Source organism: Rhinichthys klamathensis, unplaced genomic scaffold, assembly GCF_029890125.1.
Source record: "Rhinichthys klamathensis goyatoka isolate OS25496 unplaced genomic scaffold, OSU_Roscu_1.1 h1tg000412l_1, whole genome shotgun sequence".
NCBI lineage: Eukaryota > Metazoa > Chordata > Actinopteri > Cypriniformes > Leuciscidae > Rhinichthys > Rhinichthys klamathensis.
In genome coordinates this window covers 1,578,247-1,594,585 of record NW_026606912.1, presented here as the reverse complement: position 1 = coordinate 1,594,585, position 16,339 = coordinate 1,578,247, and the positions used below count along the sequence as shown (strand labels likewise).

At 42.7% G+C, this 16,339-nt stretch overlaps 1 protein-coding gene across 1 annotated transcript in view; it reads left to right on the top strand.

The window, feature by feature from the left end:
* The first annotated feature begins 531 nt into the window (after positions 1–531).
* Positions 532–16,339, top strand: part of entpd6 (ectonucleoside triphosphate diphosphohydrolase 6) — a 28,533-nt gene continuing 12,725 nt past the window's right edge. The window contains exons 1-2 of the mRNA XM_056235005.1: positions 532–652; positions 1,417–1,740. Coding sequence (XP_056090980.1) covers positions 1,488–1,740 — 253 coding nt within the window. The 5' untranslated portion in view covers positions 532–652; positions 1,417–1,487. The remainder of the gene's footprint in view (positions 653–1,416; positions 1,741–16,339) is intronic.

Here is a 16,339-nt window from a genome sequence, read left to right as displayed (position 1 = left end):
GTAGGCTAAATTCGATCTTGTATTTCCTTACCCTAAACGAATTGGCTCAAATGGGAATCATAAAGAAAAAAGTAGTAGGCCTAGGTTACAGTATAAGTAAACAATTTATTTGCTTACAATCTAAGCATGTTTCTATGCAAACTAAATAGGCCAATTAAAACTAACATTATTAATGTTCGTTTTAGGCGTGCCATCATGAATAGACTTTAGAGGGAGAGAGGGAGGGAGGGAAGCAAAGTAACAACATTTAAGCAGATTTAACAACTAGGCTATAATTATGGATTTCCCTAGCAAAAGGATTTTAATGCAACAGAAATAAAATCTGAGGAATATTATTGTCTTTTCATAAACAGTATTTAGCCTATCAATATAACATTGCTGCAAGTGTGTTACTATGTGGTTGTGTGAGTGAGGGCGCGTCTGTATTTTTTTTTTTTTGTGAGGGCGCGTCTGTCTTCTCTTTTGTACGTATTCGCTCCACGTCATCTCCACGTTGCACGCTTGCACGATACTGACGTAATCAAAACGAGCCCAGTGGAGTTTTGACAATTTTTCAAAAGGAATAACATGTCAAAATCTCTCCATGGCTATTCGTCGATACAGAAAACACGACTCGGATCCGAAGGAATATGATCTTGCTACAGAGAACTAGGTATAACGATCTTAAATATTAGAAATACGGATAATGACATTGTTGTTTCATAAATATGAGATTTATCGATCTGTTCTCACATTATTCTTGAGAAATGAGACAAAATTAAAATAAAGTACCAGTGTTATAGAAAGTTATTATTTTAGATTAATATGCTCACCATGTTAAAGTGTTCACCTGTGTTCTCTCGTTTGTATTTTCCCACTCAATGTGTGTACACTTAACGTATTGTTCAACATGACCGATACAAAACATAATGTTTCGAATATGTGTTATACATATGGACGAATCTAGAATTTACTTAAATTATTGACTTAAATAGCTCAATTTAATGAACTGTCATCACAGTCAGAAAATCTTACAATGTTGACAAAAATAACCATATTGTTCATATAACGCATACATTAATTGCAGGCTTTGCAGCAGCTGTTTTGTTTTTCAGATGTGGCTAGGTATTAGTAGTAATTCCTTTACAAGTTGTGTGACGCCATAGTTGTGGCAGAAAATATAAGGACATCATTTGTTATATTTGAATTTATTTCATGTATTCTTTTGAGTGAGAACAGGTATGTATTGGCTTTGTTAAATCTGTAAATCTTTGTTAGCTTTGTTGGTCATAGCTTCTCATTAAAAATTAAACTAATGATGGTCAGTGATATTTCATACTTCTTTATCTCATAGCAAATTTAAACCTTTTTTATATTATGTTTTGTGTGTGTGTGTGTGTGTGTGTGTGTGTGTGTGTGTGTGTGTTTTTTCTGTAGGTAGTGGAGAGAACTGTTGAGCCTGCTGCATTGGGAAATTGACTCCACATCATGTACCTCTGTCTGTCATTATGAGGTTCCCAAAGCTAGCTTTCATCTTTATGTTTGTGGGATGCCTGGTGGTCTACCTCACCTACGTCAAACGTCATTATGATGACTCCAAGCCACCGGTATCTGACCAGCTGCCCCAGTATAGGGTGGATACCCATAAACATTCAACCTCATTTCAGGTGGTCAGTGAAAATTTCCAGTATGGTATAATGTTTGATGCTGGAAGCACTGGAACCAGGATTCACATCTTCAAATTTCAGATGGAGCCAAATGGTATGTTCAAATTTATAAGGTATTTGAGTCCACTCAAAGACTAATAATCGAAAAGTTCAAATTAAGGCCATTAAGGCTCTCTAAAAGGGTCAAAGCAACACACTGCAAATAAGACCATATAACAAAAGCTTTTTCATAACAATGACTTAAAAAAAAATGATGTTGATGTGCTAAAATGACTAAAACTGAAATAATAAAAAATTAAAGCTAGATTAAGATAAACAAATTGAAAATATAAAAATAAAAGCTAATTCAAAATGTTAATAAATACTAAAATAGTTTATAAATAATAGCCTAATAAATAACACTGGCAAACAAATTTCACAATAAAATACCATAGTTAATAAAATTATTGATAAAAGGTGAATTTCAAAGACATATAATACATATGAATTAATGTCAGTAAATTATGATTTTGTAGTAGTGCCAATAAATATGCCCATGTGGTTTTGTTGAAAATTATGGTTACTGTGGTAAAAAAAAATGTAAGGGCTAGTTAGATCACTTTAACTATTTATATAAAACTTGAAAACTAGTAGCCTACTAGTACACTGAAATGCACACATACCTTATTATTTATTTATTTTAAATCTACAACATTACCGCCAAAAGACCATAGTGTTATTATAGTAAAACCAGGGGTATGTTGACTGCGTGGGTGTTATCCACAGATATTAGGTTTACTGCCTAGTGCAGTCCTGATCGTCCAATGGCTTAGTTATTGTATCCCAATTCTGAGCTAAATCAGTTAAGTGCTGCTTTAGCCTTTATTGTTAAACCTATGATTGTCATATTATAATGGACATCAAGTAGTCTATGCTATCAGGCACGTTCTCTCATGCACACATCCTAGCTAAGCCTGATGGGTCAAAGGTCACACCGAAGAGTATGGTTAGATTTGATCAGTGGTTGAAACATTTGTTTATATTGTTCATTATGCAAACTTTGATATAAGGAACCCTGTGGAACCCTACTACTGCAGTTAATCAGTGTTGCACATATCCTTTTATGAATTTTATTTCACCAGAAATGTTCACCAGTAAAGTATAAATGCTAATATTGTGAAAAATTATTACAATTTAAAATAACAGTTCTCTTACGAGAGTACTCTCGTGTTGCGTAAGCTAGCTTACGCTACAGGAAAACCTCTTTCTTGAGAATACTGAAGCCAAAAATGATCCTTATTATTTTGTATTAATTTAAAACGCATTTGCTGCAGCGAGCAGACCGCGCGCCTATTGGCTGCTCTGCGACAACTGCTGCAACCTATCAAGGGACTGCTCGTGACGTAAGCACTAATGGGGGCGTGGCTTATGCCCAGTGGTGGAGGAAGTACTGAATCTCAGTACTTAAGTAAAAGTACAAATAACCAGAGACATATTTACTTTAGTAAAAGTAGAAGTACCACAATGACAACCCTACTTAAGTAAAAAGTAAAAAGTACCTGATTTTAAATTTACTTTAAGTATTAAAAGTAAAAGTACTTGCATAACAATTTATTCTCTTAATGTCTATATTCTAATGATTAATAAAACAGTTAATTCTAACTCATTCAACCTAATTACTCATATAATGATGTTCAATATGATGGAAAAGCAGTTATATTTTAAGTTTTTGTCACCATTTCTGAACAAGCTTGCAATTAGGCAATATACACATCAAGCTTACTAAATAGCCTACCCTTACTATATACGGTATATATATATATATATATATAAACACATATTATGTTAAAACGCCGTATATGACGGCGTTTGGCTGTAAACGCGATTCATTTATGGCGTAATTCTGAACCTCTTGGCTTGCCATACTAATCCTAACCTAACGTATAATACACACGCACCCCACACCACTACTAAACCTTACCTACCAATGCGTTTCCTATGCATGTAAAAACTAATTTTCGCGTATAAGTTGCACGATAAACACACTGCGTGCTATAGAGACGCATTTAGTGTGACCGGGTTGATATATCTATGGCAACCAAACTTTACTGGTGGTGAGACAGAAACGTGCGATGAACGGACTGTCAGGATGACGTTTTGGCAGGGGAAAAACTGATCAGAAAATTTAACGAAAATGTAACAGAACGTTGTAGAAATGTAGTGGAGTAGAAAGTATAATAATTGCTGCAAAAAGTAATGAAGTAAAAGTAAAAAGTATGCACTATTAATTCTACTTAAGTAAAGTACAGATACGTGAAAAAATTACTTAAGTAAAGTAACGAAGTATTTGTACTTCGTTACATTCCACCACTGCTTATGCCTATATAAGCCAGAGCTCGATAGGATGCGCCTTGATTTTCATCTCTTCAGCGAAGTCTTCAGATCGCTTGATCTCAGAGAAGAAGCCTGCGCCGTTGAACAGCCTTTTCAGCGGGACGAGTTCACTGAAGAAGCCGGTCGTCTTCTCGCCGCCTTCAGTTGCCGTTCCTGCTGCGCTATCCGGCGCCTATATCCTTTCTTGCTCCGTGTGTGTTCTCCGCTGCGACACTCACGTTTTTGTGTTCTAAAAGAGCCGAGGCGTTGCTGCAAATGCCTCGTGTTTCCTGTGGCTCGTGCAGAGCCCCTCTCGCCAACGGGGACCGCCATATCCTGTGCACTTCCTGCTTGGGCCGCGCTGTCCAAGGGCGGATGTCCCGAGTGCGACACCATGGCTTTGTCGACCCTGCGGGCTTGACTAGCCATCTTTGATGTGGATTCCGCACCTCCGCTTCTGCGCCGCGCCGTAAAAAGCACCGCTCTCAGAGGTCACCTGAGGAGGTTCCGGTTGACGAGTGCACGCCGGCGGGATCCCCGCGTGCCCTGCTTTCCCCCGTTTCACTCACAGATGTCCAGCGCCCGTTTTCAGCCGCTCCCATCGCCTGTGACGAGCTGGAAGGGGACGACGAAGAGGATGGCTGTTCTCTTATCGCCTCCGGGAGTGAAGAGTGGTCGGGCTCCGTTCCAGAACCCACCCCTTCTCTTCAGGAGTCCAGTGGGGTTAGAGCCAGCGTCGACGCCGAACTTCTCCTCCTCCTTACGAAGGCCGTGGAGGACCTCGGCCTGGATTGGTCGCTGCCCGATGAGCCCGCGCCCAACAGACTCGCGGCTGCTTTCTCCCTGGTCGCCGCTCAGCGCCTTCCACGAGGCCCGCCCCATTTCTCCCCGAGCTGCATGAGGAGCTGTCTAAATCCGCGCTTTCAAGCCCGGGTCGAAACTACAGTAGGTCAGAAAGTAGCTCATCTGCTTCAAGCCGAGATAATGAATCTGTACTTGAAGGGCGCCTCAAAGTCTATTGGACCAAGAGTTCGCTATCTCCCAGTCAGAAAGCTTCTTTTCTGGGTGATGGATCTGGACCCTTGTCAATGTGCGGCTGACGTCACAGCGCGCTCTGTGTATTCAGCGCCTGCCGATGTCATTCAAAGTAGGTGATGTCTCTCTCAAAAGATTTCAGAGGATTCTAGGCCTCATGGCTTCAGCCTCAGCGGTGCTTCGTTTAGGCCTGCTTCGCATGCGCCCTTTACAGCACTGGCTAAAGACGCGGGTCCCGCGTCGAACACGGGCATCCGGTCGTTTACGTCTCAAAGTAACTCAGAACTGTGTCACAGCTCTGGAGCCCTGGAAGGCGGTCAGCTGGTATCAGACAGGTATAAACCTGGGGCTAATCTCGAAGCTGAAAGTGGTTTTGACAGACGCCTCCAATTCGGGTTGGGGCGCCCTCTACGAGGGCAGACCGATGTTTGGCCTGTGGTCAAGCCAAGAGAAGTGCTTGCACATAAACTATCTAGAGATGAAGGCGGTCCTTCCTTCCTCTTCTAAAGGGCCACCATGTCCTTGTCCGCACGGACAACATGTCGGTGGTTTCCTACATAAATCGCCAGGGCGGTCTGAGATCACGGAACCTTCATGCACTGGCAGAACGCCTCCTTGTATGGGTTCAGCACAACCTGTTCTCGCTGAGAGCGGCGCATGTGCCAGTTCATCTGAACGTGGGTCCAGACAGGCTGTCCAGGGACAACGTTCCCCCAGGGGAATGGTCTCTCCACCCTCAGACAGTTCAGCTGTTGTGGGACACCTTTGGCACAGCGGAGGTCGACCTCTTTGCGTCACAAGACAACGCTCAGTGTCCAAATGCTTCACAAAGAACAAGGACACGCTGGCCCAGCTGCCCTCTCTATGCTTTCCATCCGATAACGTTGTTACCACAGGTAATCAAGCGTATCATGGAGAACGGTTCCTCTGTGCTTCTAGTAGCTCCGTTCTGGCCGAACCAAGTTTGATTGATTTGTTCGACCTTGTAGTCCACTTCCTCAGGGGAGCTAGAAGGATGAACCCTCCTCGACCCCCCTCGGTTCCCATATCGGACCTTTCCTTGGTCCTAGAGGCCAAGAAGGGTGCCCCTTTTGAACCTCTACAGTCTGTGGAACTTAAGTATCTCTCGTTAAAAAACGCCTTTCTGGTGGCTATCGCCTCAGTCAAGCGGGTGGGTGACTTACACGCACTTTCTGTTAGCGCGTCGTGCCTTGAGTTTGGGCCTAATGACTCTAAGGGTGTATTCACACCAGGAAAGTCCGATAGTTCACTTGCTTTGGTCTGGACCAAATAATTTTTTTTTTTGGTACGGTTCGCTTTTACACTGCTCTTTTTGCAAGTGAACCAAAATTTGTAAACAAAACCACACGTGTGCTAAGGTCGTCCATTCATTGGACAAGGATTCTCAAGTAGGGAAATCAGGAAGTGCAAAAAAGGCTCAGCATGGAGATATTTCGTACTGCAATATTTGTTATTTTACTAATTTTGTGTTATTCTGTACAAACGCAATACGAAGAAACTGCGCAGAAGACGGATAAGGTATAAAGTTTTCATTCATAGAGAGGGGCTATGTTCACACATTCAAATAATGAGATTCTTATTGTATATACTGCTAACAAGTGCTGTCAATGTTAACGCTTGCGAGCTTTTTTTTGCATCTATGCGCGATTAGACTAAAGAGAACGCTCTGTTTGTGAATGTCCTGATGCACACACTCATTCATTCATTCCATTCCAATGACGCACACACGACGCGCAGAAAGACGCGCAACAGTATCGTGTGGCCAGACAGCGCGCCGGAATGGAATTCTCTTTCGCACTTGAACAACAATAACACAAACCATTATGCAAAAATCTCCGACTACGGAAGCCTGTTAACTCAAAGGCGCAGTGCTTTCTTGCAATTGGGTCGGTTCATGTTCACACCGTAAACGAACCGTATCAGAGTTCGTTTGGAACCGTACCGAGACCACCTCTTCAGCTGGGTCTCGGTTCGGTTTATGAACTTTGGTCCGCACCCGAGTTCGATTGCTGTATTCACACCTGCCCAAAAGGTCCGCACCAAGGGGGGAAACGAACTAGAGTTCGATTCAATCGAACCAAACAAGGCAGGTGTGAATACACCCTTAGGTCATCCTCAAACCGAGACATGGTTATGTCCCCAAAGTGCTTGCCACTCCTTTCAGAGCGCAAGTCATTTCCCTGTCAGCCCTCCCTGGATCTGACAGCGAGTGTGACGTAAATCTCCTTTGCCCAGTCAGGGCCCTGAGAATTTACGTGGAACGTTCGGCTGCTTTCAGACAGTCAAAACAGCTCTTTGTTTCTTTTGGTGGCCGATCTAAAGGTCTAGCTACCTCGAAACATAGCCTTTCCAGATGGATAGTGGATGCTATCTCACTGGCTTATACGTCTAAGGGCCGCCATTGTCCTCTGGGTGTCAGAGCTCATTCCACTAGAGGCATGGCCTCTTCGTGGGCCTGGTCCAGTGGGATTTCTCTTCAAGATAACTGGTTGGCGGCAGGCTGGGCCTCTCCGTCTACATTTATAAGGTTCTATAACCTGGAAGTTCCCGCTCTTCAAGCTAGATTGTTATCAGTCTAGTTAATTGCTCAGTTCTGCCGGACTCGCTTCCGCAAACTGCAAAGTTTCAGTTCAGGCAGGCTAAGGCCTTCCCTGACTGTTATACAGTGTTAATAGTCGGGGAGCCAAAGTCTCAAAAATGGGTTGAACCTGACATGGTCTGTCATACTTTTTATTTGTGTTTTTTCTGTTAACTTTGACCCTAAGAACCAATAATTGGAGGGTCTGCTCTACCGGATATATCGCGAAAAAAAATTGTGGCCATTTTAGTGTATGCACCCTTTATTTTTTATCAGAAAAATGTGAAAAATGATTTTTTCCATCAAATCCTTAGTGGGTTGGGTAGGCTGTCAATAAATGCATTCCAGATACACAGAACACATGTGCCGACAACATCCACTGAAAAAATAACTCTTAAAACACATTTCTACATGATTTTACATCAATTTAATGCAAAAAATTAGGCGTTTTCTCACTTTTTTCCAATATTTTCATCTTTACTTCATTGGCAATCAACTATTCCCCTAAGTTATGACATCAGTCAATATGCCATTCTTTTCACCAAACACTATACTCATTCCACAGAAAAAATTATAAAAATCCAACCAAAATCAATGGATCTGTGATGATTTCACTACTAGTTGGCGATCAACAGGCTCAGAACTTCAATAGAATTTTAGACTACTCTCAAAATTCTTAAAAACATGCTGGATATTTAGCATCATGGCACACTTACACACACACACACACACATGATCTTAGTAATTTTAATGAGTTTGGAACAACCAACCAACGGTTACCAACGGTTACCAACGGACTTCGAAGCTGCTCATCATTGTCTGTGGTAAGTGACAGTGACTTTAGTGAATACCGGTAGGTCTGCCCCAGCGTTTTGGGAAAAGAATGGTAATATGGATATTCTAATGGTAATTAACTGAAAGGACCACGCCAGTCTTCAAACAAGTATATTTCTGATGATTCTCATCCCAAACGTATCCCTGTAGCAGCAGCATTCATTCTCTACTAGTTTACTTAGCTAGCTTTAGCCGTTTTAGCTCATTTCGGTGGTTTCTTTAAACGGCCATAACTCCTCACAGGTATGGAGCATAGACTGTAAAAAATATGGACAAAGCGTCTGTGACGTCACCCATAGACTTTCTGAAGAACGGTTTTGAGGCTGTTTATGGGGGGTATGGGCGGTGCCATCTTGGAAAATCTTACGATATTTCAAATACAAATGTTCAGAAAGGATACAGAGGTGGTATGATGTGTTGTGTCAGATCATGGCCGAGACGTCAAATTTCAGGAATTCCACTCGGCGCAGCCCGTTATCAGCTGTCAATCACGCGCTTATTTGTCATACATTTTATATCTAAATACGATCTAAACTACAGAGTTAGAAAAAAATTCACCCCCTCACAGTTGTCAGGCACTCGGGACCTATCCAAAAATACAATAAAAGTCCATGGGACCAACATGTAAACATATAAATTTATGCTGTGAAAACGGACATTTTAACCTGGGTCTATGGATATTTGCTCCCTTTTGGGACCTCCCTCTAGCGGATTTTCGATGTATTGCAGTTTTTCGCACTTCCGGGTAGGCTTCATTTTTCAGATTAGAATGTTGCCGCTTGGTATGGAGTAGAGATTTACTTTTTTTTTTTTTTTAAATGCTCAGAATCTTATGCTCTAAGAGAGGTATGTGTCCTTTATGTCCATTTTGCTTCGACCGGAAGTTGAGAAATTGTGAATAAATGCTGCTACAGGGATACGTTTGGAGCGAGGAATCATTGGAAATACACTTGTATGAAGGCTGGTGTGGTCCTTGAAGTGTTTTTCATGTCAGACAGATAGTAGGCTAGGAAGGATAACTAAAGGCTACACTAAATGTTAGCTGCCGTTAGCAATTAGCTACATGGCTAGTTGTTACGTTCAGGTTTAGAAAAGTTTTAGCTAGTTAGCTTGTGGCATGAATGGCCACACAAAAAAAACCCGATATATAGCTATATTGGATATCAGACTGTACACAATACTGAACAATACAAATGTTCTGTAATATGTAAACATACTATATATTATGCATAGTTTGTTTTTGTATATAGTACTGTACAGTATATAGAGTGAGTGATTTGTCAAAAGCTAGTTAGCTAGTAGTGTCAAACATTTAGATTTCTTTCACCCGAATGCACAATATTTCCCATTGGCAGATTTGGTTCTGATTTTATTGGGTTTGCTGTGGAGGAAAAGTTAATGAGAAGAGAAGGCAGCAGAGGATTGGAAAGGACTGTAAAGAGGAGTGGAGTGGAGGATTGAACAGAAGAGAAGAGTGGAATGAGAAGAGAAGAGTGAAGAGGACAGGGGTGGACTGAACAAGAGAGAAGAATAGTGGATGAAAAAAGAGTGAATTGATCAGATGTGGTTTGTTGGTGACTTGGGGAAGAAGAGACCATAGCTAATCACAGTTGCAGGGATGGTATCTGGGATGAGAAATGCTGGGAAGGAACTCCATGTTGGAGCAGTGCAATTTGGTTTCAGGTCCTCCAATAGTTTGTTGTTGACTTGGGGAAGAAGGGACCATAGCTGATCACAGTTGCAGGGATGGTATCTGGGATGATAAATGCTTGGAATGAACTCCATGTTGGAGCAGCGCAACTTGGTTTCAGGTCCTTCATTAGTACAGTAGGGCAGCTATGCACCAAATGCCAGAGGATGCTCAGGTGGTCTAGAGGTTCTGCTAGACACACAGGAAGCTTAGGCTCTGTTTCAGCTCCAACCAGGGAGCAACTCTTTTGACGATCTTTTAGACTGAGGTGGCTTTCCTTGGCTTAAAAAGGCTGAGAAGATTCCAGGGCTGGTTGGCGGGTTTTCAGTAAAGGTTAACTAACCGTTGGTGCAAACTGTATGAATCATCCAACCACCAGGTTTGTTGGTATGAAGGCACCATCCCTAGTTGTCTGCTCTTCAACTGCCATTGCCATTGTTGTAATATATCTCTGTGCTTCTTTGTAGCTGATGCTGTTCCCAAATCTATTTAGGAGTGACACAGTCGACTTGCTTCTGGTTTCCTTAACGGCTGTCCCAATGTGTTTCGGTGTTGGGATCTTGGCAACTGCTTGGCAGACATCCTGGGCAAGGTTGAGAACTTGTTCTTGCTGCTTAGGACTGACTTTCACCCGGCCGTCCTCACCTAACTCTGGAGATGCATCTGTTGTCATCCATGCCAGGTGGTTATACAAGTTAGAGCTCACTCTTCGGGATACCTCCAGGTATGATATCTCTAGCTGCGGTGACGGGTCTTCAGTCATACTTCCAGGCATCTGGTGACTTCCTCTGGCTTGAGCTGTTCTGGCTTCTCTTGCTTCCTTCAGGGCCTGCTTACGTTGGTCCTGGAGCTCCTTCCGTATTGTAGGAAGAGACTATGGTGTCATCTGGTGTCAACTCATCATCACTTTCTTCTTCATACTCTTCAGTTTTCTCCTTAAGTTCCTTCAACTTTGAGAGCATGCAGCCAACATTAATTTCTGCTGAGCAAATCAGGGTAGAACATACTTTCTGTGGCACAACCATTATTTTACAATTGCCACCTACTTCATAGTGCCTTCTAAGGTGGGCAATCAAGGACTGACATCTGTATGAGGTAACATTGTGAACTCCATGGCTTTCCAAGTATTTACGGAATTCATCCCTCAAAGCTGTAACGAAGAATATGGCATTCAGGTCTGGACGCGGGTGCCATAGGGTGCCCCGTCTCTGAGAGAGCAGGTCCTCTCTCAGAGGAATGGGCCAGGGAGAGGCTGACGCGAGGAGCACCAGTTCCGGGAACCAGGTCCGGTTGGGCCAATACGGCGCAACTAACAAGACCTGCTCCTCATCCTCCCTGACCTTGCACAAGGTCTGTGCAAGAAGGCTCACTGGGGGAAACGCATACTTGCGTAGGCCCGGGGGCCAGCTGTGTGCCAGAGCATCCGTGCCGAGGGTCCCCTCGGTCAGGGAATAGAACAACTGGCAGTGAGACGTGTCCGGGGCAGCAAACAGATCTACCTGTGCGGTCCACGCTGAGGCCTGGATGGTGGCTGCTGCTAGGGCTTCGCGGGAGCGGAGGATTCCACAGGAGGTCGACCTCAGTGACGAGCGGATGGAGGGTCTGCGGCCGACGGACGGGTGGGGCAAAGCTCTCGACCGCGTCGCCGAATAATCCAACCTGGGACAGAGGGGCATCCAGGAACCGATTCTTATCGGTGTCCCTCATATCGGTCAGGTTGAGCCAAAGGTGGCGCTCCTGGACCACCAAGGTGGACATCCCCTGACCAACGGAACGTGCGGTTTCCTTTGAAGGGGGCAACACAGCCGAATCCTCATCTCCAGAGGACTGAAGCTCCCCCTCCAATGCTGTGATCGACGACACGGCTGGTCGTCCATGAGAAGGACCAGCGCGTTCCTTTGGGGGCTCCAATGGCGGCAGCGTTTGTGAGGTGTGAGGGACCCAAGGAGATTGCCTCGGTGAGGAAGCCCTCATGTAAATTCTCAGATCACCCTCAGATCACCCTGACCATGCACAGAAGTAGGTTTATTCTGAGGTCCAAAATAAACGCTAGATCGGGGCATAGGCGAGGGGACTGCACCTCCCTTGAGGTAAGCAAGTCTCGATCTTAGCACTGTCATAGTCATATTCCCGCAATGGGAACATGAACTATTCACAAAAGCTGCCTCAGCGTGCTGAATGCCCAAACACGAGAAGCTATTGTAACACAACTATTGTGGCCGTCTGCTGGCGCCAGGGAATGACCGCATTCAGAAACGCATGAACGGAAAGACATCCTGAAAAGGACGCAGGGTCACGCTTGTGTTGCTCTTTTAGTGAAAACAAAAAACAGAAATAGAAACTCTTTCCGTGCTGAAGCACCCAGGGATAGCCGCAGTATAATCGGGGTGCACACTCACAGAGAAACGCCCACCGAGACCGACACACACACACACAAGCAATGGTGTGAAAACAGCAGTTGTGAGCTGTAAAATGCTCGAGGCCACCGCTGATCGCGCAGTCACACCAGCACTGGATTCAGAGTCTTGCTTTTCTGGAGTCTTCAACGTTGCAGCAGTCTGCAGAACTCAGAGTCAAACGAAAGCTCGGCTCCTAAGTGAAAGACAATGTGTGCGTGCGCCCACTTCCTGTTTATACCCGCACTGCGGGGCGGTGACGCGTTTCACGCACGCCAACGTTCATTGGCCCGTTCTGTAGACACTCGAAGTTGATAGGGCTCCCTGAAGTGATCCCAAAACCGTCGTCACGTCAATGTTACGTCGCACATGAGCGACTGAAAGGGAGCTGAAATTTTATTAGTAGGTACTAATAAAACACTTACTATCGCCAACTCTGTTATCTTTCCTTCTTCTCAGGTCAAGAGTCTGGGTGTCATCCTTGATAGTACTCTGTCTTTCAAGGCTCATGTAAATAATATTACACGGTCCGCATACTACTATATGCGAAATATTTATCGTCTTCGACCATCTCTTTCTGCTAATGGTACTGTTGTCCTCATGCATGCATTAGTTTCCTCTCGAAGTGACTACTGTAACTTTCTGCTCAGTGGTGTTTCACAGAAACTTATTCATAAACTTCAGATGGTTCAGAATTCAGCAGCTCGGATCATTACACGAACACTGTTGAATGAGCATATTACTCCAGTTTTAGGGCACCTTCATTGGCTTCCAATCAGATATGGTATTCAATTCAAAATTTTACTTTTTACTTATAAGGCTCTTCATAATCTAGCACCTTCATATTTGAGTGAACTTCTTCATGTGTATGTACTTACCCGATCCCTCAGGTCTTCTGTTTCTGTGACTCTTGTTGTACCATCTGTGCGTTTGACTACTATGGGAAGTAGAGCCTTTAGTTGCATTGCTCCGGCAATTTGGAATACTTTACCTCAAGATATACGTAATAGTCTTTCAATTTTTAAATCACGTCTTAAAACTCATTTTTTTAGATTAGCCTATCCTGGTTGATTTTAGTTATGTTATTGGGTAATTGATTTTACAAATCACTTTTACTTTTTTTGTTTGTATTGTTTACTGTGTTGTTGTGTTCATCTGTATAATTATGTATTTTATTATTGTAAGGTGTCCTTGAGTGTCTTGAAAGCCGCCCACAAATAATAATAATTCATTTTATTACTACTAGCTAACTAACTTTTGACAAATCACTCACTCTTTATACTGTACATACAAAAACAAACTATGCATAATATATAGTATGTTTACATATTACAGAACATTTGTATTGTTCAGTATTGTGTACAGTCTGATATCCAATATAGCTATATATCGGGTTTTTTTTGTGTGGCCATTCATGCCACAAGCTAACTAGCTAAAACTTTTCTAAACCTGAACGTAACAACTAGCCATGTAGCTAATTGCTAACGGCAGCTAACATTTAGTGTAGCCTTTAGTTATCCTTACTAGCCTACTATCTGTCTGACATGAAAAACACTTCAAGGACCACACCAGCCTTCATACAAGTGTATTTCCAATGATTCCTCGCTCCAAACGTATCCCTGTAGCAGCATTTATTCACAATTTCTCAACTTCCGGTCGAAGCAAAATGGACATAAAGGACACATACCTCTCTTAGAGCATAAGATTCTGAGCATTTAAAAAAAAAAAAAAAAGTAAATCTCTACTCCATATACCAAGCGGCAACATTCTAATCTGAAAAATGAAGCCTACCCGGAAGTGCGAAAAACTGCAATACATCGAAAATCCGCTAGAGGGAGGTCCCAAAAGGGAGCAAATATCCATAGACCCAGGTTAAAATGTCCGTTTTCACAGCATAAATTTATATGTTTACATGTTGGTCCCATGGACTTTTATTGTATTTTTGGATAGGTCCCGAGTGCCTGACAACTGTGAGGGGGTGAATTTTTTTCTAACTCTGTAGTTTAGATCGTATTTAGATATAAAATGTATGACAAATAAGCGCGTGATTGACAGCTGATAACGGGCTGCGCCGAGTGGAATTCCTGAAATTTGACGTCTCGGCCATGATCTGACACAACACATCATACCACCTCTGTATCCTTTCTGAACATTTGTATTTGAAATATCGTAAGATTTTCCAAGATGGCACCGCCCATACCCCCCATAAACAGCCTCAAAACCGTTCTTCAGAAAGTCTATGGGTGACGTCACAGACGCTTTGTCCATATTTTTTACAGTCTATGCTCCATACCTGTGAGGAGTTATGGCCGTTTAAAGAAACCACCGAAATGAGCTAAAACGGCTAAAGCTAGCTAAGTAAACTAGTAGAGAATGAATGCTGCTGCTACAGGGATACGTTTGGGATGAGAATCATCAGAAATATACTTGTTTGAAGACTGGCGTGGTCCTTTCAGTTAATTACCATTAGAATATCCATATTACCATTCTTTTCCCAAAACGCTGGGGCAGACCTACTGGTATTCACTAAAGTCACTGTCACTTACCACAGACAATGATGAGCAGCTTCGAAGTCCGTTGGTAACCGTTGGTAACCGTTGGTTGGTTGTTCCAAACTCATTAAAATTACTAAGATCATGTGTGTGTGTGTGTGTGTGTGTAAGTGTGCCATGATGCTAAATATCCAGCATGTTTTTAAGAATTTTGAGAGTAGTCTAAAATTCTATTGAAGTTCTGAGCCTGTTGATCGCCAACTTGTAGTGAAATCATCACAGATCCATTGATTTTGGTTGGATTTTTATAATTTTTTCTGTGGAATGAGTATAGTGTTTGGTGAAAAGAATGGCATATTGACTGATGTCATAACTTAGGGGAATAGTTGACTGCCAATGAAGTAAAGATGAAAATATTGGAAAAAAGTGAGAAAATGCCTAATTTTTTGCATTAAATTGATGCAAAATCATGTAAAAATGTGTTTTAAGAGTTATTTTTTCAGTGGATGTTGTCAGCACATGTGTTCTGTGTATCTGGAATGCATTTATTGACAGCCTACCCAACCCATTAAGGATTTGATGAAAAAAAACATTTTTCACATTTTTCAGATAAAAAATAAAGGGTGCATACACTAAAATGGCCACAATTTGTTTTCGCGATATTTTCGGCAGAGCAGACCCTCCAATTATTGGTTCTTAGGGTCAAAGTTAACAGAAAAAACACAAATAAAAAGTATGACAGACCTGTCAGGTTCAACCCATTTTATTGAGCTTTTGAGACTTTGGCTCCCTGACTATAAGCACCCTTGTTCACCATGTTGCCTTATATCATTCTTATTAGCCCACTCCCTGTCGGCTTTTATATCCCCATATCATATGAACTCAGGGCACTCGCCCTTGGGTCAGTGTTGTGGTAGATTTAGCACGCACAGCGTTTTAAATTGGGTTCCCGTAGCGTAAGCTAGCTTACGCAACACGAGAGTACTCTCGTAAGAGAACGTCTCGGTTACTAACGTAACCTCGGTTCTCTCTAGAAGAGGGAACGAGTGTTGCGTAACCCTGCCGTGCTTGTGCTACCATCTGGTTGCCGCAGAGCAATAGGCCTTAGCCTGCCTCGCCTAGGTCTGCTCGCTGCAGCAAATGTGTTGTAAATTAATACAAAATTATAAGGATCATTTTTGGCTTCAGTATTCTCAAGAAAGAGGTTTTCCCGTAGCGTAAGCTAGCTTACGCAACACTTGTTCCCTCTTCTAGAGAGAACTGAGGTTACGTTAGTAACCAAGACGTTTTATATT